Source organism: Miniopterus schreibersii (assembly GCF_964146895.1).
Source record: "Miniopterus schreibersii genome assembly, chromosome: 12".
Taxonomy (NCBI): domain Eukaryota; kingdom Metazoa; phylum Chordata; class Mammalia; order Chiroptera; family Miniopteridae; genus Miniopterus; species Miniopterus schreibersii.
In genome coordinates this window covers 50,431,158-50,455,350 of record NC_138112.1, presented here as the reverse complement: position 1 = coordinate 50,455,350, position 24,193 = coordinate 50,431,158, and the positions used below count along the sequence as shown (strand labels likewise).

General features: G+C 37.7%; 1 protein-coding gene across 13 annotated transcripts in view; it reads right to left on the bottom strand.

Annotated features, from left to right (window-relative positions):
* The window catches only part of GAS2 (growth arrest specific 2), a 133,715-nt gene that overhangs the window by 62,626 nt on the left and 46,896 nt on the right, over positions 1-24,193 (bottom strand). For all 13 annotated transcript variants that reach the window (XR_014000058.1, XM_081154967.1, XM_081154966.1 and 10 more), the window contains one exon: positions 9,541-9,682. Coding sequence is in view for 12 of the 13 variants with exons in the window: in XM_081154967.1 (XP_081011093.1) it covers positions 9,541-9,682 (142 nt within the window). In the remaining variant the exon portion in view is untranslated. The remainder of the gene's footprint in view (positions 1-9,540; positions 9,683-24,193) is intronic.

The following is a 24,193-nucleotide window of genomic DNA, read 5'->3' as shown; positions in this document are numbered from 1 at the left end:
TCGAAGATGTTGTAAGTTATGTGGTAATGATAGTGACTGTGACAGTGAATTAACTGATAACAATTAAAATCTTACCCGGCATTTTTAGAAAAGGCAAAATATAAATTATGTAAATGTTTATTTAATTGTATAAACAAACACTCTTACCTTATTGCTATAAAATTAACTTCAAAACTTTTTAGTAGTATCTACAGTATAGCTAAGATATGACTGGTTTTGCACCAAGGCAAGTTCTAACCTAAACGTCATAGACGGAGTGTCGTGGCTGCGGGGGAGTGCGAGCTCCAACATTTATTAGCTGTGCTATTTGGGGAGGTCATTCTATAAAATCTCAGCTTTCTGAGGGGAAAAATATTGTTTACCACACAATCTTTTTGTGAAGATTACACAAAATAATATTTATTGTTTTTCTTGGCACAGTGTGTGGCACATAGGAAAGATTTGTCCAAGGTTAGTTTTCTTTATTGGTTGTTTTTTCAGTGTTATAAATTGTTTATTTGAAGACTACCTTCATTTGGCGTAGTCAAAATTAATTCATAGGGGAAAAAAAGTGTTAGTCACTATACTAAGCAATGGCAGAAACTTCATAATTTTAAAAAAACATTACTATTGGTATATTTGTAAAATTTAGAGTGGTCCTATTATATTTGAATATTTTATCATTTTTATTATATCAGAGATAGTAAATTCTAAATTTAATCAAATTTCAAGTTAAATAAGTCAATTTGGCCAGTATATATAGACAGGTATGAAGCAGATATTCTATAGCTATTATGATTTTGAGCTAAGAATAAAGTTTAAGTAACAATTACCTTACGACATGTCATTTTGTAAAATGCCAAACATCTTACTATTAATTTCCCTCTGTCCCTGAGAATAAAATAATTTAGAGGAGTCTATTTTCAAGAAATTGTCATAATTGATTATGTGTTGCATATTTTAGGAGATTAAATAACTAAATGCAAGTCTTTGTCAGGATTAGAAAGGCACTTGAACTAAAGCCTTTTTATTGAGTCATATGTCCTACTGATTTTAAACACATTTACTGATTAGTCTTTTCAAAACTATAAAGAACCTTCTACTTTTACTGAAGTTTACAGTAGGAGACATTTTTTCACTTTACCATTGTAACATTAACATGGCCTTTCACATTGAGTTAAGGGCAGTAGAGGGGATCACTACTGTTTTCTTTCCTTTGAACAAATTCTCTTTAAAACAAATAAAAAGCTCCCTAGTCAATGGTGATTATTTTGCAAAAGGTTTTATCAATGGAGGCTTCTTTTTAAATAATCAGAACCATTTCAAAGCAAAGTATAATGCGGGACACCTCGGGGGAAAGTAACACAGATCCCTATTCAAAAATATGTGGCAAGAGACTCAATCTTATAACCTAGATTCTATAAAAATCTCATGGGCATCAAATGTCAAATAGAAAGCTGCTAGCTCCAGGAATAGAAAACGAGCCCTTTCGCTAAAGCAAGGGGCAGACTTTCAATGTCACAGCATCTGTGAAGATAAAATGCATTGGACCAGAAATGTATAGTTTAGCTGAATATATTAAGTTTCAAAAGATGAGCAAAGAAATGAAAATCTGTCTTGTCCATTTAGTTTCTACGGACAACAGATGTGTTGCTCTTGAAGGAAACTGGTTTTTAGGATTTATATTTAGGAAGAAAACATAAAATTTATGGTTTTGGCTGAATATAGTTTAATTGTGGAAACATGATCAGTTAGTGGCTGCTCGCCTCGCCAGAGCAGAGCACAGGTTCTAATATTTAGGAAGAGTGCTGCAGTTGACGGTACATAACCGGGAGCCGGGGGGGGGGGGGGGGGGGGGGGGGGGGGGGGGGGGGGGGGGCTCTAGCTCAGGCTAATTTCCTCCTCCCAAACAGGTGTCCTGGCTTCCTTACGAAGTAAGGTTATGGCCCCGCCGGCATGGCTCAGCAGTTGAGCATCGGCCTAGGATCCAGGAGATCGGGGTTCGATTCCCAGTCAGGGCTCAGGCCCAGGTTGTGGGTTGCAGCCGATCAATGACTCTCTCATCACTGATGTTTCTATCTCTCTCCCTCTTCTTTCCTCTCTCTGAAATCAATAAAGATATGTGTTTTTTTAAAAAAGAAGTAAGGTTATGGCTGAGAGCACTTGGCATATGGGAAGCACTCAGCACCTTACTCCCTTGCAACCTGAGTGTGGGCCACAGACCAACAGCCTGGCCATCAGCTGGGACCTTGACAGAAATGCAAATGATCAGGTCCCCCCCCCAGGCTCACTGACCAGAATCGACACTGAAATAAGCTCTCCAGAGGCTGAGTGCGCACATCCCAGTTAAGCAGCACTGTTTAAACAACGCTGTGACAATCCGATAAATGTCCGTCATAACGCCCCTATCTATGGGGCAGGCAGAGGTAGGTTTACAGGCGCGAGTACCCAGAACACGAGAGTTTATTTATTTATTTTTTTAATATGCTTTTACTGATTTCAGAGAGAAGAAGGGAGGGAGGGGGAGGGAGAGAAACATCGATGAGGAGAGTCATGGATCGCCGCCTCCTGCGCGCCCCCTGCTGGGGACCAAGCCCGCAACCCGGGCCTGTGCCCTGACCGGGAACCGAACCCCCATCGTCTGGATCCTAGGCCGACGCTCAACCGCTGAGCCACGCCGGCCGGGCGAGACTTTATTCTTGTATTTTTATTTATGTTTGCATTATCCATTTTTTCCATATGAGCAACTCTAAGCCGACTTTTGCCCGCCCCTGTATTTCGTTACAACTACTCGAGAGTGTCTTGACACATGAAACATGCTCTAAAAATGTTTGGGGGCGCAGTGGCGAGGGGGGAGGGGCGTGGCAAAGGGAAAAGAACCCAGGCCCTCAATTAGCGTAACGGGTCATGAGCGCTTTCCTCCCGCCGGGATCCACGGGGCACAAAAGGCGCCCCTATGAAGGGAAAGGAGCGTAAGGAGCTGCTGGGGCGCAGGACGCCCCGCGGGGGGCGCGGACGCCCTGAGGGCAAAGGCGGCCCAGCGGCCGCACGGCTGGAGAGGCTGGGAGCCTGGAGAGGCTGGGAGCCTGGAGAGGCTGGGAGCCTGGAGAGGCTGGGAGCCGGGAGAGGCTGGGAGCCGGGAGAGGCTGGGAGCCGGGAGAGGCTGGGAGCCGGGAGAGGCTGGGAGCCGGGAGAGGCTGGGAGCCTGGAGAGGCTGGGAGCCTGGAGAGGCTGGGAGCCGGGAGAGGCTGGGAGCCGGGAGAGGCTGGGAGCCGGGAGAGGCTGGGAGCCGGGGCGGCCAAGGACGCAGGGCCCCGCAGGCGCCCGCGCGCTCGGGGTGTGCGTCCAGCTTTCTCACCACCACTGTTCACACTGCGAACAGAACACGGCATCCACGTAAACTGCGCGCGGTCCAGTTCATTCACAATGAATGGGAACCGCACACAATAAAGTGCAGTTAATTGCCTTTGCCATTAAATTGAGAATGTTGGGGCACGAGTCGTGCCCCTTTTCTCTCCAGCACCCAGACCTTATGTTAATTTAGTGGATCAGGGCGCTACCATTCAGAACAGCAGCACGAGGCAAGAGTCTTTTCTATTTTGTTTGTATTTCATTTCTCCTTTTACTTGAAATAATCATATGAACTTCTAAAATTAACTCAAAGCATAACTTTCTATAACACAGGGGCATGACCTTTGGAGGTAACGGTGCTGAATTAAAATCCCAGCTGGGCCACGGAGAAGCGGGGTGAGATCCAGTTCTCTAGGTCCCAGCATTCTCATTTGTAAAGTGATGGTTTTGGGGAGAGTAGAAATGGTAGCCCATGTACACGGATTAGCTCTCAGTACTGAGCATATAGCTTTTATTATTAAATACTGTACAGCAAAAACTTTAACCTGGAAAAGTTAGAATGCTGCCTACTGTCCTAATCCAACCCTGACTCTGTCAAGTCCTGATCCACCTATGGTTCCAAGGGGACATTCGGTCCCTTCAATCATTCCATACTGTTCTCACTTAGGCTTTATTCTGGCGGGGGGCAGGTGGCTAAATTTGGAAAGAATTTCTGAGTTCAAAAGTAAAAAGTGAGTTGGGATGCTAATAAAGTGTGTACTTTATAAACACAGGTGTTAAAAAAAGCATAAAATAAATAGTTCTTGGGAAAAAATAAAGTGAATATAAATAACACAGAACTGAATGGGTTTCCTGCAATTGTTATCCCACATTAATACTCATAAAAGTAACGTAGCTTTTTCTTGCAGAAATACTCTTATAGTCCTCAAAATAGACAACAACAGAAAAGATGATTTATCAAACGCTAGGAGGCAGGCATAGATTCTTCTGATGCAACGACAGGTGACATTAAAGTATAAAATGGCAAACAGTGTTTAACAGTCCATACACAAACCTTTTTACTTTTATACAGCAACATCACAGCAATACTGCAGGGAGATCAGTGCCTGACCCATGTTCAACAGGACAAAGGGCTTTGTAAAACTGCACATCAGAGTCATGCATCAAAAGAAGACAGTGCCACACAACAAACAGGAACACAGCAAATAAAAGTGCAAAGCAAATCACACACACTGGCATGCTAGCACAGCAGATAGCAAACCCTTTTCTCGCTGAGTAGATTCTTTCTCAGAGTAATAGACGAAGAATAGTCACTGGCCTCCAAATCCTACAATCATCCAATAACATTATGATATTGACACAATTACAGAAAGAAAAAAACTGCATTTTTAAAGAATTTCCTCCCATCCTTTCCCCCCACCCCCATCTCCCAGCTCACCAGAATGCATACAAATAATGCAAAATAAGTCTCTAGGGAAAAAATTAAACTAATGTGACAACTTCTAATTAGTGTGCTAAAGTAAATTATAGAAAATAAATACCCCACACAAGAATATGACTAATTTAACTAGTTTCTTACTTAAAATATCTTAGGAAAAATTCATATATTTGCATTAATTTTAGGACTTAAAACATAACCTTTTAAGATTGAAAATAAATAATAAATTTCTGGTCTTAATTTAAGTAATAAAAACGAGCCATATAAAAATATTCAGCATTATTTTAGAAATGGTGAAGTATTTAACCTTTGAAAATTTATTATATTTACTGTTAGGGAGAATAACGATTAATACAGTTTAAGAACTTTTACATCTCTGCCGAACTGAAAACAGAAAATGCTTTCATACCTAGAGCCTTCTAAACACTTTATTTTCCTTTACAATTAGAAGTGAAGTTCATTTCTTTTAAAACAATTATTGGGGGAAATATTTTATTTTTAGACTGATAGACCACATACTTATAAATGCAAGAAAACATTCATGTTCATTTTTTTTAACCTAAAGTGCAATCCTAAATATATTTAACTAATCCAATGAAACCAATTTATTAATAAATCAGAGACATGAAAAATAAAATACCCTCCAGTCACTTATATGTCAGCATGATTTGAATAATTGGGGTTGTAGGTGAGCATTACATATAAAATCTTAAGGTTAAAGTATGCTCCACAGGACAGACAAAGATTTATGTCATCTGTGCCCATAGTATAAAATTCTACAATCACTTGAAACCGCAATAATGCAAAAGAGCCCTTATAATACACTGATGTATAAATCGTTATGTCCATAATACTTCTCTATGCAAATTGGTTCACACTGTATCTTAACATAAAATTAACTGTTCATGTTTCAGATTCTATGCTATACCCGTTTACTGTCTAGTTTGTTCATAGATTATTTAAAATGATATAATTTATAACCCAACTACTGTTTATCTTTCTTTCAAATTCTAAATATATTTTCTTATTACTTACTAGATATAAATGTGTGACTTTATGTTCCAGAGTACATTACAAATTTCATATATCCTTAAATTCTCAAAGATATTATCTTTGGTTGGTATCTCTGGATGACTGTAACTTGTTTAAGCTATCACCAAATGTCATAGATTCAGTTCATTTTCATATTTTTTTTACTATTATAAAATGTTTTAGTGGATACTCTCATGCCTATCTCTACTTATTTCCTTTGGATCCACTTTTAGAAGTAGAACAATCTGATAAGAGGATATGAACACATCTGAGGTCTCTGATAGACGTCAAATTACCCTCTAAAGGAGACATATCAACTCCCAGTTTTCTCCAGTAATATATAGAATATCCTATTTTCCTACATACTCAACACTAAACATACAATTTTCTTAATTTCTGCTAATTTCTCATAGTTCTTAACTGCATTTACCTTATTACTAATGTGTCAAACACTTTTCTATCTTTACTGGATTTCTATGTCTTTGAATAGGCTGTTCATGACCTCTGTCCATTTTTCTATTGGCCTGTTTTGGAAATGCTTCGGCATAGTAATGAACTTATGACCTAAGAACTGACATTTCACCGAGGAAACTTCATCGAGAATGTCCTAGAAAATACACTGCAGGTTATGCTCTGTATGCGGTTGCGTCGTGTGGCACAGAAAGTTATCTGCCAAGAGCCCCAAAGCCAAGGAGCAGGAGGGAAGCGTATGGAACAAGCTGCTCCCCGCATTCCCGGGCCCCCTGGCGCCCTCCCCACCCACCGAGAGTTCTTGTCATTAGCTGCTGTGGAAATAGAACAGATTGAATGAGCGGTGAATCAAGATCCTCTCACAAATGACCGTACAAAAAGCCCTGCACCAGAGGGGAGCGTATCAGTTGCCACGAAGATAAGAGCGCTTTATGCAGGCAAAGACCTCGGAGCAGCCAAACACAGAAGCCTCTTGATACACGCTCAGGACAGTGATCTACTTTATCAGCCCCACCAACAGATTTTCCCCCTTCATCGGGGCATCTTTTCATTTTATTTGCTATTCAAAACGCTGGGGCACAAAGGATGCTCTTCATCTTGTGTGCTACTGAAATGAAATCTTGAGGTAGAAAAAAAGGAAAAAAATCCTTGCCCTAAATTCCCTTTCAAAAGTGAAGTGTGAAAAGACATCGAGCAGAGTACACAGTGTGATTGTTGCAGGAAAGTCAATTCTGCAAGTAGAGCTCAAGCCATCGGCAGGGCCCCACCACTTCCTCACCTACAGAGACTAATAAGAAAAATCCAAGGAGAAAGGTCCGCTGGGGAAGCGGAACCTCTCATGGTCCGGCCTCTGGATTATCACTGACGCCTGTGGGCGCAGCTGCTGCTCCCCCCAATAATCCTCAAGTCAGTGCTGTAATAGTGGCTCCCTCCTTCCAGCTCCCAGGGGACTGGTAAACATCACTTCGTGTCCTGCTCTGAGCAGCAGAAATTTCAAATTTATCTTTTCATTAAGCAGCAAACTAGAATGCCTACTTGCTTTAATTTGTTACTTAGATTAAAAATTATTTTCAAATTTTTATAGTCTTGAAAGCTTGGTCTCATTAAACTTTCATGGATATGTAAACGCATTTTAAATTGCAAGGTATAAGCTAAGTTATAATATAGAAGATAATAAAAATCAAGATATTTTACCAAAACATGTGATAAATATTATATTTAAATTCTCATCAACTTTCTTCTTATAAAGTCTTTTTGTTTTCAAACAGGAAGAAGAACTAGGCCATCTCAAAATTCTCCTTGACTTAATTTTATATGCTGCAGAATAAGTATTTATATACCACAACCATTATTACATACGTCACTTCAGCCTTTATTGTTTCAAGGTAAAAATGTATTACTTATGATCTGAATAGGGTTTTAAGAAGCCACCAAGGTGAGCAATATGCATTCAATTCTCATTAGGAACGTGGGCTATAGTGACATTTACTCCAGAGAAATTTTACTACTACATTGACTCCTCTTGGATTCTAACTAAATGTTTTATTAGTCCCAGTAACAGAAGAACTCAGGGACAATGAAAATATTGAGACAAGATCACATTGACATTCATAGTCAGTAATCCACTAGGCCTATAGCCATCACTGGAAAATGCTTCTTTAATGAAAACCTGCACAATGAACAAATTAATAAACACTAAAGCACTTTCCCCACGTGTCCATTCTTAGGAATGCAGGGCCATTTCACAATCGTCATATGTTATTTGTCCACACGTGATTATATAGCTATATACAAGCTGGGGCAAAGGTAGGTTTACAGTTGTAAGTCCGGGAAGCACAGAGTTTATTCTTATGTTTATTAATTATTGCATTATTTTCCATATGAACAATTGTAAACCTACTTTTGCCCCACCCTGTATATTAATGAATATTTACTAGATCTTTCAAGAATATTTTTTCCACAAATAATTCCTCCACACTCCCTTCTTATAATCCTCCACTTACAGAGTTTCCTATTAACCTAAAAGTTAAAATCTATCTGTAAAATTAACACTAGACTTCAAAAGAGGTATATACATACAGGTACATCTTCCACCAAATTTGTTTTACTTTAACATGAGGAAATGGTAAGCACAGCCAAAGCCCATTCATATTATGAACATTCAAGGAGCACACTATTCAACATTGTATGCTCTTGTGCAATTATTCTGATTTATTTTTTCTTTCAGGTATAGAATGTTCTCCTAGTCTAAATTCATATATTTTCTTCTCTGCTAAGATAATTCTCAGAAGCTTGATGACAGTCTTTTCCAAATCACACCAATTCCTCTTAGTACAAATATAAATTTCCTTAAGCACAAAAAATGAGGAAGATTAGAGCCGTTTCCCTCGATTTCCTAGGTTCAACTGGGGAATACTGCTTTGCAAGCCCTGGGGCACAGGGTGTTCTGACTGTTTGGAAGGCAATTTGTATACCTGTTCTCTCTGAGGGATGCTTAGCTTACTTTGATGTTAATATTTGGTATTATGTGATTTTGTGAATTGACTTTTTAAAGCCGCAGGCAAAAGAATGATAGCTTTTCCCCCTCTAGATGTCTCCTTTCTTCACTCAATTCTATTTCCTGTGTAATGTTGAAACACCAAAAATATGTTTCATCCCAAGAAAATGCAAAAGCTCATTCTATGGTCTGGAAGTGGTTTTGGCAAAATTCAATCATAAAACAAAACAAGACCAAAGAAAACACAATTATCTGAGTAGGCCTGGGCACTAAGGTATCTGTGTCTTATTTCATTATCTTTAATTACTCCAATCTCCTACTTGCTTGACTGATTTTTAACTCACTAAAATAGATAAGTAAATTAACACACTTCAGCTTCACAGAGAGATCTTACGGGAAAAGATGTTTTCATACCTTTGTAGAAGTGAAAAGACAATAGTGTTCTCATGGCTGGGACATATGTAGCTACCACCTTTCTAGTGCAGGTGGTAAAATTGAACCCTATGTTTTCCAAATATCCCCCAGTTTTGCACTGTATTTTCTTGATTTCTTATTGGAAATAATTGTGCTATTTATGTTCCTGTTCTTGACGAGACAACCAATAGTAAGAGGACTTGCATTTTACTACCTTCAAAAACTCATTTACAACAAACCATGAATTTTTTTAAAGCTAACCTGTGAAATGGCATCACACAAAAAGGTTAGTTTTGATAGTCATACTGACAAATACTTTGAATATTTTATCAGTTAAAATTCTGAAGCAAATACATACCCAAACCTTCCGATTCAAATAAACATGTTTCATCTACCCCTAAATCTCGGCACCAGGATAAGAAATTTGCTGTATTGTCTCGGGCAAAAAAGGAGCCCGGGGGTGCACTGGCTTTGCATGGAATCTTCTTCAAGGGCAGATTCTGAAAAACAAAGAAATCACACTCTGGAGGCATTCTGGCAAAGTCATCACAGCGACATATTAAATATACATTTATGTTTTCAGCAAAATGCTTTGGGATGACCTCATGTCAATAAGTAGTTTACTAAAGAACTATAGAAAAGGAAGTGAAATGTAAATGCAACTTAGCTGGCAGTAAGAGACTATAAAAATCTGTGCCTGCACACATGCTTTTCAGTATCTCATGGTCAATATACATAAATCCCTACCCTGGCTGAGACGGCCTCTTTCCTTTCTCTTCTATTACTTTTTGGGCTTTTCTGCCATCAGTATTTCTCACAAAGTATCTATAAATGTATTTCTCATTTGTGAAAAAACAATGAAACACAAATATAGTACATGAATATATATGATATATAACATATCTGCATTCTTATGTGCATACGTATACACACTATAAAAATTACACAAGAACTATAAAGTTAAAAACAGAGCAGCGGAATTATTTAATATCACAAGTCTTCATCACCAATACCAAGAAAATAAGTATGAAAAATCTTTTAACAGTAACATTCTACCATCTTTCTTCTAGACTGTTTCCTTTTAAATAGAATATTGTTGTATAATATAAAAATCATTCTGGTTGGATTTCTGCTATCTGACCTTGAAACATATTACTTACATTCTGCACCATTTCTCTTCTGGGATAAAAATAAAATGCTTAAGATAAGGAAGGGTGGGAACCTCTACAGACTTTTCCATTGAGAGTCTCTCATAATTTTAGCCAGGAAATCTTCCTTGGCACCATACCAAATGTTATAAAGAGTTGTGCGGGTGTTTTGTGTTTTGATTTTTTTCTTCAATAGAATATAACCAGTTTCCATGGCATTCCATGAAGTCATACAGCGCGACTCTATGTGAAAGACTGAGCCATGAATTTGGATGATTTGAGCTTCATAGAGCTTTGCCTCAAAGAGAAAAAAGGTCAAGAGAAGCACTTTGTGACTTAAATTCAAAGACAGAATGTTTCCTCTACTCACTGTGAACCAGTAAATATAACACAAATGTTGTTGATTGTTGAGCCCATATACGAGGATGGTTATAAAAAATGAAACAGTGGCCCATTAGTGGACTGGTGAAGTCCTGCTAACATCAAACCACTAGACTTCTGCATGAGCAGGGCTGTCATGACTAGACAACTAGAACACTCAGCTAAAGGCTGTGTTCATCCAGCTCTTTGCTGCTGACTGAATTTGATTTAGGGAAGATATTTTGTATGAATATACAAATATCTATACAGATATCCACTTTAGGTGTTATAGATATTTATATAAATAAAAAATGGGGTAACCTCTACAGCAATACCCCTTTAACCACTTTGGTTAAGTAATGGTTTTCGGAAAAATACTTTTCTATATGAATTGTGAAAACAATCAGAAATAGCATAGAATAATATATTCTTCATAAAATGCTCACAAACACCAATTAGTATTTATTAAAATTAAAACACATATATCCTTAAACCTAGCAATCTACTTTAAAAATATATCCTACAGATATAATAGCATTACTGCTTAAAATATATTTATATTTGTTGCAACAGTGACTGAAGAAAAAACTGAAATTAGAATACATGAAGAGAGGGCTGGTGGAATAAAACATAGTATACGAATACAATAGAACTCCATGTAATCATTTAAAAAGACTAAGACAAACATATATGTACTAAACCATAAAGATGTTCATTATGCTCTTAAGCAGAAACAATAATTTGCAAACAGATATAAATATTTATAAATCTCGCAATTACATTTTGTGGTATGTGTGTACATATACACCCAATATAGATGGACATACATGAAGTTAAATTGCATATAAATATGTTACAAGTATGAATGTTGTATTTCTTTGTATAATGTTAATTTGGGAAAACTCAAGAAGGACATGCACCAAAACAACAGCAATTATATTTGAGGAACGTGATTGATGTAGAGGGGATCATTTACTCTCACTTTACAGAATTCCAAAGTAAATCGCAGGATTTTGAGTGACTTTGCAATATTTTCCGATTAAATAGTCAAAATAAGTAAACTTTGTCAGCCGAAACATAAAAATATTGCATTTGCTGAAACAAAGTCTCCAAGCAGCGCCTATAAACCTTTGATATGGTGACTACAGTGAAGATCATGTTTAAGAACATAAGTAGATCCAAACACTGAGCCATTTTCAGATCTACCACCACTATCCCTGGGTAGAGAAAAAATAACTTGTGAAACCACTTGAAAGAGATAAATGGACCTATAACCTAGGAGCTATAAAAGATCTGACATAGCCAAGGGCATCTAAAGGACATGAGCAGCAAGATTTGTATGGCCAAAAGGAATGCAATATCTGTACTGCACGAAAGAAGCTGGAGACTGATTTGATGCTTAATCTATCAAGGGACACATTTTGAGAGAATACCCACAAGCAACAAGCCCTCTCCCAACCTGCTCAGACTAGTCTTAAGAAATTACAAGGACAAGCACTGAGTATATAAATAAAAAATAGCATTTCTTCCCAACCTATAGGCCTGGGGTCCTTACAAAGTCCTCTACATATCACATACCAGGATCTACATATTTATTTACAATTCATTCATACCAAAAGACATGAAAGTTACCTTAGGACAAATGAAAATAAAGCTGGCTATTGATCCTTCACAACTTGGGAATTCTGAGTGCAGAGAAATTCATCAGTAACACTGATCTAACAGCTTGGCCTTTAAGTGATTTATGGAGTATTTGTTTTTGTTCTGGAGCTGTTAGATTTAGTGCTTCCCTGTCAGCTGAAGACTAGACACTGTAAACAGTGTGAAAGCAAGTTTCCAATCTTCATCCAGATGAAATTTTTTGAGTAAAATGTTTTAAAAGTCATCCTCATTAGTCCAAATGACTAATGAGCCTTTACACAGTGCTTATAAAGGTCATCACATACACCAGGAGAAGGACCTCTGCTCATTCGCTGAGAGCAGTAGTACACAGCTTGTAGGATTCAATATTCTTCCTGACTGCACACCAACCCAAAGGCAAAGGGTCAAGGGTCTTCCCAGGGTTGAAGTGCCATTTATAATTAAGAGTCTTAGAACAGAAGTCTGATTTCACTTGAATTGAAGATCAAACGATTCAATAATACCAGCACTCCATACCTTTGGAACTTAAAAATACTTATAAAGTTCTGAAAACCTTAGCAATTATATCTTCTAGTTCTGTGATTTTAAAAAATTGTTAATTTCTCTAGGTTCTCATGAAAATCCTGAAAAAGGCCAGCTCTGTCTGAATCTCTTCTTTAATATCAATAAATAAAAAGATAAACAAACTGAAATGTTGAATAAAATCAACTTTTACCTTGCCAAGGAAATCTTGAAGAGGTTTAGAACAGAGAATGGCCCTGGGTAATTAGGGAAGTATATACTTGAATAGCTGCAAACTGATCACTGCTATGGGGAGGAATAGTTCAGATCTAAAGAACTAGGCATTCACTGGAGAAGCTCTACACATAGCTCATCTGATATATCTTCCATATTAGTTTTCCCTTTACTGCTCAACTCTCCAATGAGCTCCTGCAGTACTTAAGTTATACACCATCTTTATTTATTTATCCATATTAACTTTTCCAGGCAGTGCTGTTATATATTATGTCCTCAAAACCTGATAGATGAATGAGTGAATGAAAGGTTAGACTGGACCCCTCAAACTAGATCATAATCAACGTGATAACAGGAGCAAAGACTGTATTAGAGATTTCACATTCCCAAGGGATATGTTTCTAGGGCATTCAAAATTCACTAAATTCATAGTATAATTATACATAAAATGCTTCCCATAAATTAAGAAATGCATAACTAAAACGTGTAAGTAACACCTGTTTTTGAAAGTTACTGACACAGAGTGATGAGTGGAGAACAGCTGCCAAGCTGAACTGAGGCTGGGTGGAAATCAGGCTCACTCACTAGCAAGGATCATGCTACTGTGCTCCAGCCTCTATGGTGTGGAATTCAGTATTTGTCTTGGCAAAATGAGAAATGATTACCAGTAAACCATTGGGATCACGAGCAGTAGTCAATAGGATGCACATTTACTTTTCTGTGGCCCCTAAAATACTAACCGATTGGATGATTAACACACAAGAAAATGGTTCGCATGCCAAAAATGCCCTCAGGCAACAACCAAGTTAGGTTGCAATAAAAAGAAAAATTTTAATTTACTTTGAAAGGCTTTTAATTCAATCCATTACCATTTAGGCACTTGCTAGGGCTTTGGAGTCCAATTACCTACGTTCAAACTCAGCTATGTCACCTTCTTGCAATGATACTTTGGGGCAAATTATTTAATGTTTCTGTGCCTCAGTCTCCTCTTCTATTCAATGAACACAGAAAATAATGCATTTCATTGGCTATGCGTATGAGTGTGGATTAAATAATATAAGGCAAGTATAGAAGTATAAATAAAGGCTCTTTATTATCATTGTCATTAATGCAAGTAAAAATATACTAAATTGCCTATAATTTCCTTTTCTCATATTTTTTTACAAACATTTCATTTTTTCTTATGGATACAAAAGCTCAGAAAAAGTTTGGCAAACAATTTACTTCTATCTTCACACTAAACTTGAATCTCACCTTTAGAATAGTTTTCCAATAAAACTTTCTGTGATAATGATAATGTTCTATATCTATACTACCCATTATATTAACACGTGGAGATTGAGCTCTTGAACTGTGGTGAGTGTTACTGGAAACTAATTTTTCAATTTTATTTTACTTTACTCAATTTAAATTTAAATAGACACATGTGGTTGTGGCTCTCACATTAGATAGCACATTCATTCTTAATAGGGAAAGTAAAGCCATTATTTGAAGGTGAAGAGGGTCCAATAGTTTAGGAGTTGACTACTTTCCCTCTAACTAATGTCATCCCCAGGTCTTTCAACTCCCCTCAAATCCAACAGTCCCCTTCATATAGCTACTGAGATACACAACTATGTTGGTCATTTACAAGGAGTTTAATTATATGCTGCAGAGTTCAACATGCGGGTGTCTTAGTTACGGTGCCATGGGTATTATAGCTTTAAAACAGCAGTAGTGACTCATTCAATTTATAAAACTTATAATAATCTACTCCTAGAGAACTAGGATCTTATTTGTCATTCTACCGCCACAGTGCCAAATACAGTGCTTTACACATAAGCAGCACTGACTTATTATTTTCTGAATCATATGGTGGGTGGAGTAGGGGGAATTAACATTATGGGGACCTACAAAACTTTCTTTCATATAGTTTTCCTATTTAATTCTCAAGCAAATGGTGCCATGAATCACCTACCATGAGTTATGTAGGTATAGTATCTCTCTTTTCCAATAATATCTCCATTTTTCCATGAAAATAATGAACTCATACACAGTTAAAAATCAAATAATTGAGTCTCTTATACCCATACACTTCTAATTGTTCTACGGCAGCTCACCAACGCCTTCAATTTAACATATTTCAGCATTTGATTGATTTTCTCATTTTTTTTGTCCAGGTAACATTAAAATAATTATATATTCTCTTCCACCTATTCAAACTAGAAAAAAATGAAGAGGATGGCATATTTACTTCTCCATATGCAGTAAGCTGAAAATTTAATACTAGTAGTTTAATCCATTCTTCACAAAAGTTTGAAGCAAACTACTCTCCTTGATTTGTAGTTATTTCAGATCTAAAACAGAACAGCTATATAAAAGGAGATATGGAAAATGCTAAGAACTAATATATTTCCTTTTCCAAAGGGCACACAGAATATACTGTTCAAAAACACAGTCAATAAAGTCACATTTTCCATGATGGAATCAATGTTTCCATCCCCTTGTTATTTTTAGTTTTGCTATATAATTTATTGAAAGAAAGTTCAATAAAATTATTTCATTGAATATTCACAACATCAAGATATCTAAATATAACTACTAAGTGACCTTAGAAAGGATGGAAATATATTCTTTAAGATCAAAATTATTAAAATTAAAAGCAGGGGGAAAATCCTTCCTGGTACCATCAACTTCTCCTGGGGACTCTGCAACAGGACCTTATGCCTCAAATTGAGCTATGATTTAGCTCAGTAGCAACTGATCTCACTAGGACTGAATTCAACATGGACCTCTCCACTCCTTTCAGTCTCCAATACATTGAGGGAAAACAGAGTTTGCCAACCCCAAATATGTCTTTTGGGGTATTGACTATTTTAAGCTGGTTATTGTTAAGAAACAAAAGACTCAGGAAAAATCTTTGACCTTTCCCCTGTCTAAAAGGAATCTAGATAGAGGACCTGCTCCCAGAAAGGAGCTTTCATCACAGCTAACTCTAGTTTAGTAAGAACCAGGGAGGGACCTAGCAAGGCCCATTTGATCAAAGTCCTCCCTCTGTGCAACTGATAAAGATGGCTCAGCAAACATTTGTTTACCAAACATTTGCTTTTCCATCTCCACGTGAATTGCTTTCCTGCCCTTTGAAGCCCCAGAACGCACATCCCACTTTCTCCTTAGCTCAAAGCGGCATATAAGCCTCAGCTGCCCAAAATGTCCTCCGGGCCCTTATTTTTATAAAACCCCTGGACACAAATATATAATACATTTGGCTCTTTTCTCCTGTTAATCTGCCTCATGTCAGTTGAATTATTAGACCGGCCAGAAGAACTTACAAGAGAAGAGAAATTCTATTTCCTCCCCCACAATATATTTCACTTGATAGAGGACAGGTCTTACAGCAAAACTTGGTGCAATCTCTAGGCTATAATGCCAAAAAAATATTCACATGAATAAAGAAATATATTTTTAAAAGGTTTCTCATAACAGAATTCTGGTATACCCTGTAAAACAAAGAAAATCGCTTAAATAATAAAGATAGAAAATATTTAAAGTATTTTGAAATATCTGAATGATCTCTGGCATAATATAACATGATGTCAGAAATGATGGTCAAACCTGGTACTCAAATTTCAGGCTTAAAAGATGAAGCAGACAATAAAAAGTTAAGATGTAAATGAGTTGAAAACTTATGCCCACATAAAAACCTACACACATATATTTATAGCAGCTTTATCCATAATTGCCAAAACTTGGAAGCAACCATGATGCCTTTCAGTAGATGAATGGGTAAATAAGCCTTGGTACATCCAGACTATGGAATATTATTCAGCGGTAAAAAGAAATGAGCTATTAAGTCATAAAAGACATGGTGGAACTTTAAATGTATTTTACTAAGTGAAAGAAGCCCATCTGATAGGCTAAATATCATATGATTCCAACTATATGACATTCTGGAAAAGGTAAAACCATAGAGACAGGAAAATAATTTAGGGGTCTAGCAGGAAGGGGGGGATAAATAAGTGATTCATCATGAAATTCATTCATCACATGGGATTTTTAGGACAATGAGACTATTCTGAATGATACTCTAATGGTGGATATATGTCATTATACATTTGTCAAAACCCAGAGGATAAACAAGAGTGAATCCTCATGTAACTTTGGAATTTGGGTGACAAGGATGTGTCAGTGTAGTTCATTGATTGTAACAAACATAGCATTTGTGCACGTTCTGATCAATTTTGCTATGATCCTAAAACTGCTCTGAAAATTAAAGTCTATAAAAAAGTAACTATGTCACTGATAGTTACTTAAGAAGCACTAAAGGCTTCACCAAGAAGAAAATATACGAAGTTCAACAACAAATGCATTCTTTCCATCTTCACATGCATTGTGCCTCATTTTACATATACACCCACATGGGAATCATTATCTGAATGCTCTGCTACTATGAACAGCTTCTGTTCTCCCAGCTAATTGTTTGCATATGACTAGACAGAGACTGGCTTCTTGAGATTTTCAAAAAGTCTAGCCCTATACTTTAGAATTCAGTTAAATGTTGGGGCTTTCTAAAAATTTTAGTAGAATTTTAATTTGATTCAATTCAAGCAATCATTATTAAAGCACAACTCGATACCAGTTTTAACACTCGGCGCCAGGGACTGAAATACAAGAAATGATAAGACCAAGGAATATTCCTGAAGACCCTCAGGGTCTTTGAGAACAGACTTAAAAGTCATGATATCATATGGTAAGAATTACAATAGAAGTTTCGGTATTTCAATAGAAGCTTAAATTTAGCTCTTTGGGAAGTTTAAGAGTGTGCATTTAACGTTGGCGAGCGGTTGGTTGGGCATCATTACAGGAAAGCCTGACAAAGGAGAAGCAATTTACAAAACCGAAGGCTCTCAAGTGCTCACCAGACACGAAGAATGGCAGTTGTTGCAAAAAGTGAAACATCTGGTGGACGCTGGAACAAGCATGCGTGTTGCGGGTGGGTACAGAATGCCCGTGGAGGAGAGAATCAGTCCAGAAAAGGCGACAGGGCCAGGATCACAAAGAGCATCCTATGGCTAACAAGAGTTACTAATGCTGTCATCTCAAGGGCCCAGAAGAGGCCAGCAGATGAACAGAATGAAGCGGGTGGCTCCAGGGGACTGCCTGGAATGGTGGAGATTGTGGAAAACTGAAGAGTTCCTGCCATGCCCAGCTCTAACTCATTGTTACCATAAAGAAATAGTCCCAATGTTGTTTAATCTTCCAAATTTCCAGGAGAATTTGGAAATCCGGATATTTGAATAGGAACATTCCCAGCTTTTGAACCACTGGGTCTACAGGCAGATGTATGTGGCTGATGGTTGACAGTCTCAGGGTTCATAATGGGGTGAGGGGTAGGAAAACGATTTTAACATTTTAAACTACAAAGTAACTAAATTATGTGTGCACTTTGGAAAACTAACTATGTCATTTGTTGTCAAAGATGGATTAAGGGAATAAAGGAAAATATATATAATTCTACAGAAGAAAAAACAGTGATTTCTTTTTCCCCAGCCACTTCCATCTTGGAACACCTGTAAATCACAGCTAGAGTGGCAAGACTGAAGGAGTGAGGTTTGAATGGGAGGAAGGGAAATTCACTCTCTGAATATGAAAGATTTCTCAGAGAAGGGAGTGTTGGATGCTAGGAGTGACAGTCCCTCAGGTTCTCAACAAAACTACCAGCAATTGCTAATTATTAATTAATTATAGGAGCTAAAAGAAATCAATGATCGTTTTTAAAATATTTTTCAGAATGTATGTCAGTTTTCTGTGTCCCTTCTATAATCAAGGAACTACCTTAGGGAAATAGGCAGGAAAATTATTTTGAAATGTGTCTTGAATTTTTTCTTTCCAACAAACATTTTGTATATTCAAAGATGTAGTAATTTATAATTATTGGCAGCAAATTTTGAGTTCACAGAGTCACTGATTCTAATATTATGGTTTAATCTACCTTTTTGGTACCCATCTGTAACGCATCCAACAAAGAAAAGCATTTTCAGAAGTCTAAAGGTTGTTTTATAGGTGGATTCCACGAAACCCCCAAAGTGCTTAATATTAATTCTAGATGATAGCCTCTCTTCACTTACTGTTATATTTTTTCCAATACATGTCTACTTTAATTTCTACTTACAAAGAATTCCCTGATGAGAGTGGAAAATAGTTATATCACCATCTCTCTAATGATTGTAACAAGCCCACATTTATGTAGGAAAACAAAGTTAAAACAGGTGCTTTACATTTGTATGGTGATTTAATTACAATTTGTTTTTACCCATCTTCTAACTTTGTTCACGTGCTGTGCATGTGTGTCTGTTCCCCACACTGCAATCAGAGCAGGCTTTTCAAAAGGCAAATGTAGGCTCCCGGCGCTTTTAGGACAAAGACAAAGCTCCTTGTGTCCTGGCTCCCGGGTGTGACCGCCGGCCCCTGGCCCCGCTGCCGGCCGCTCTGCGCGTCCCTCCCCGACACGGTGCTCACACAGACTGTCCCCTCGGCCCTTCCCATGCCTCTGCTCCATTAATTTCTAATCCACATGAAGGATCACTGACCTCAAAACACCGCCCCACGCTTCCTCGGAACTGGTTAAAACCCACTGTCCAAGGTCTCTCCTGCCTTTTGCAAGTGATTAATGATTAGTGACTCTGTCCCTCCAGACTGTTCAGTTCCAGGAGATGAACCAGGGTCCGGGTTTATTCACCCTTTTATCCCCAGCACCTAGTATAATGCCTATCAAGAAGGATTTATGGAATATTTACTGAATAAATACAAATCTGACCGTAGCTAAGGCATATGTTCCCTCCAGTGTGGGGCAACAGGGTCGCTAGTTACAAGCACAAATGCTGGAGCTAGGCTGCCTGGGTTGAGTCCTGGATTTTCATGTATTAGTTGTGTAAATTGTGTAATTTTAGGCAAGTAACTTAACTTCACCTATCAAATGGCATAATAACAGCACCTACATCATCATGTTACTGTGAGGGAGGTATGAGTTTGCACGGGAAGCTCTTGAAATAATGCCTGGCACAAACTAATGTTTGAGTATGTGTTTGTCAGAAAACTGAAGGGAAGTTTTAAAAAACATGATATAAAATTCAGCCGGGAGCTTCAATGAAAGTCTTGAGGATTTTAATGATCCCTGACACACACTGGCACAAACTCAAAAATATCCCTAAGTTCTACTTACACACCTTGCCATCTGAGGTATCAATCATGCCAATTCTATTTTCTCTCCCAAACAAAATTTCCTTCTTTTAGTTTTGTACTCTCATCATCGTAGTTTCTCAAACTTCAAAAATCATAGTATAGTTCTGACCCTTCACCTTCCTGCGGTGGCCAATAAGTCACCAATCCAATTTACTGGTATTTTATAATAACTACATCAACTATTATCCTGCCTTTCAGTGTAGTATTGATGCCCTTACTCTAAATCCTTTAATACCTTATGTCTGAACAAATGCATAAACTTCACAACATGTTCTTCAGATCTCTCTAGCCCAAGCTGGACATCATCATCATCACGTTATTCCTTCTAAACTTAATGATCTCAGTCTCCAGTTCAAGAGTCCAATACATAAGCTCTACAACTATATGGATCATCAGCTTCACGAGCCCATGTGCCCAAAGCTCTCCACATACTCTCTCCACAGCGACCACATTGTCTCTTCACTATCCCTAAAATACGGTTGTTTTTCCAACTTCAATATTTGGTTCATTAACTATGAATTTATATCGCCTTTGCTTTTTTCTCTGCCCATCTGTTTGCACCAGGTCTAGGCGATGCAATCTCCACGGCTTCCATGCAAACTTCTCTCAGCACTGTCACAAGGTGACTTGTTTCCAGAACCCCTGTAGGACCTACTATCTATACCAGCAGCTGTCAGTACACAACGATGGGCTTCAATTGGCTGAGATTTAAGTCTACTGATGTTTGCGACTAGAAAAATTATTCATCTAACAGTTTACAATTAAATATCTTTTATCGACTATGCTAATTAAGGAATATTCAGGGTTAGCCCTAGAATGTCCCCTCACTCACTTGCTTTTATTTTTTTCTTGAGCAGAAATAGGAGTAGTGGAACAAGAAGCCCACAGGGTTCATAGCCCTTGGGTACCCACGGGGGTTCACTGCACATAAGATAAATCTCCCATGCGGAAGGTACGCTTTCTATACCAGGAGGGGAGAAGCCATTCTTATCACCAGACAGAGGGAATTTAGGGCCAAGAACACTTGTATAAACAAATCTTGTTACTTCCTCACCAATTTACTCTCTGAAGCCCAGATCTGTCTTCTCCAATCTTCCCAAATTTCTTACTTCTTTGTCTAAAAGGTGTAAAAGCTTCCTGCTCTGATCACTTCTTTGAGCCTCATGTTCTTATGGGGCTCCTGGAGGTATGAAATTAGTTTTTCTCCTATTACTGGGCCTTAGGTCATTTAAATGATGAGACCAGCCAAAGAATCCAGAAGGGAAGAAGGAAACAGTTTTTGTTCTCTACACTGCCAAGTCTCAATATATCTCAAAACCTCTGCTTCTTTCCAGCACCACTGCTAAATGGTCATTATCCCTCACCAGACCTGGGCAATAATTTCCTACATGGGGTCCTCTGCCCTCCAATCCATTCACCACACTACTAATGTCACCTTTCTAAAAGATTTTATCATGCTCCTGTTTAAAACACTTAAATGGCGTGATGTTGTTCCTAAAATAGATGCCTACATCCAGCAAGACTTAGCTCTGGTCTCACCTCTTAATGCTCTGGTATTGTCCCTGGTATTACACTCACTTTTCTTTATTTCCTCAAAGGTCATCTTGCACCTCTACATCTGAGGGCTTTCACATGTCCTATTTTCTGTATTTGGAACACTGTGAATTCCCTCTCTGTCTGGCTAATTCCCACTCCTGCTTTAGTATAATGTAAAAATCCTAAAAAAGAGAACATTAGGTCAGCGGCTCATGAGATTGGACTCTCCCATGCTTGTACAGAACACAGCTGTAATTCACTGTTTGCTTAACTGTTAGCTTAATGCTCTTCTCCCCTTCCTGCTACTCTACAAGGTGCCTTGGATTACATACTACTTTAGATGTTCAATAAATATTTGCCAAATAATTGACTGAATGTTATCAATATAATGTACGTTACAGTGATGCAAACTTTGAGAACCACAGGTATACATATTAGTTATTTTATCATCGATTTCTGTATTTTCATATGTTCCTATTTATTTAACTAGATTGTAAGGCCTTTGAGTGAAGACAGTAATGATTTGCTCTTCTTTTTATTTATCAGCATCTTGAACATGGTTAGCACTCAATCAATGTCAATTAGTTGAAAATTCAAGAACATCCTTATAAGGTACTTATATAAAGTGGTCAGTGAAGGCATCAGCCAAAAGATAACATTTGAAGAGAGGCCTCAAGGGAAGTAGAAACAAGTCATACACATATGAGGAAAGAATGCTTAAACAGAAAAGCGCTTGCAAAGGCCCTGTGGTGGGTGGCACCTGCTTGGTGGGTTCAAAGGAAGCCAGAGTGGCTGCATGAAAGTGGGGCGAGGAGAAGGTCATAGCAAATGAGATTAGTAGGTCGCTGGGGAACAGAGCATGAAGGGCCTTGTAGGCAGTCGTAAAGATTTTGGCTTTTATTCAAAGTAAGTCAAGGTGCCATTGGAGAATTCTGAGCTAAGAAGTGACACGATCTGACTTAAGTTTTAAGTTATTTGATGATGTAATCTATTTTAAAAGCTTGCTCTGACTGGCATTGAATAAGTACTTAGTAAATGTTTAAATATACTTAATAAATTGCTTCATCATCACATCACATAGCACTCACTAAGTCTGAGAACAAAGATCAGATATCTATTTTTTGATCTTTAAACAACACTTACATATAGCAAATATGACAGCATGGAACAAAATATGCCTTGGTTCCTCATTTATAATCATAAATATATAATTGATACATATATATTTTTACACACATATTTTTTATATGAATAAAAACATAAAGATTAACCTCTCCTATCTTAATCCTCCCACTATACTTTGTTTAAATCCATATATTCTGAGTTTTGTATGTTTTGTTTTGTTTTTTAAAGATATTTTTATTGATTTCAGAGAGAGGAAAGGAGAGGGAGAGAGAGATAGAAACATCAATGATGAGTCATTGATCGGCTGCCTCCTACATGCCCCCAACTGGGGATCGAGGCCACAACCTGGGCATGTGCCCTGACCAGGAATCGAACCCCGATCGCCTGGATCCTAGGTCGATGCTCAACCGCTGAGCCACACCTGGCCGGGCTGAGTTTTGTATGTTTATGGCAATATTCCTCACTAGGCTATGACCATCCAAAAGAAGAGTTCTTTGTCTGGAAGGAACATGAACTTGAGATGAGCAATAATTATCTTTATTTTTACTTTCCTCTCACTGAATTTTACTATTCCTTTACTATGAATATTACCAAATACAATAACTCTCTCAATAGAAATTGTAGATGTTTTTATTTTATATTATAAATGTTGCAGATATCTGGAAATATTGGGTTTATTTTCTCATGTATTTTAAAGTGACAGCATTTTTTAGAACATATACCAGGTCAGTAAAAAAGCACGATAGATTGCTTCTTTATTTTTAGCTTGTGCTTTAATGTTCATTCTTAATATTGTAATAATTGGCGTTCAATATAATCGATTCCCTTTATTTTATGTTTGTTAATCTCGTACTTTTTATTTCACATATTTAAAAACATTATTATGAGAAGAGGGCCACAGGCTTCACCCAATTGCTAAAGAAGCAGCATTCCTGGCCTAGAAGGGAGAGTCGGTCCTTCATAACATCTAGAGCAAAAGAAACTCTCAAGAGATTTTCTGAATTCATTCAGAATTTAGTTGGTTCATTCCCTTTTAAGACTCCTATCTTTCTTTTTACTTCAAAGGCTTAAATATTTTTAACAATTTTTGATTGAGGTAAGTTTTTTCTTTTTAAATTTTGGCTTCAAGATACACAAATCGCTCCACTGTTTCCTTCTCAGATGGAGCAGTGCTGCCAGCAAGGCATCCACGGGACAAGCAGCCTGAGCTGGTGTGAAATTAGACATGACCAGCAAAGCAGTATA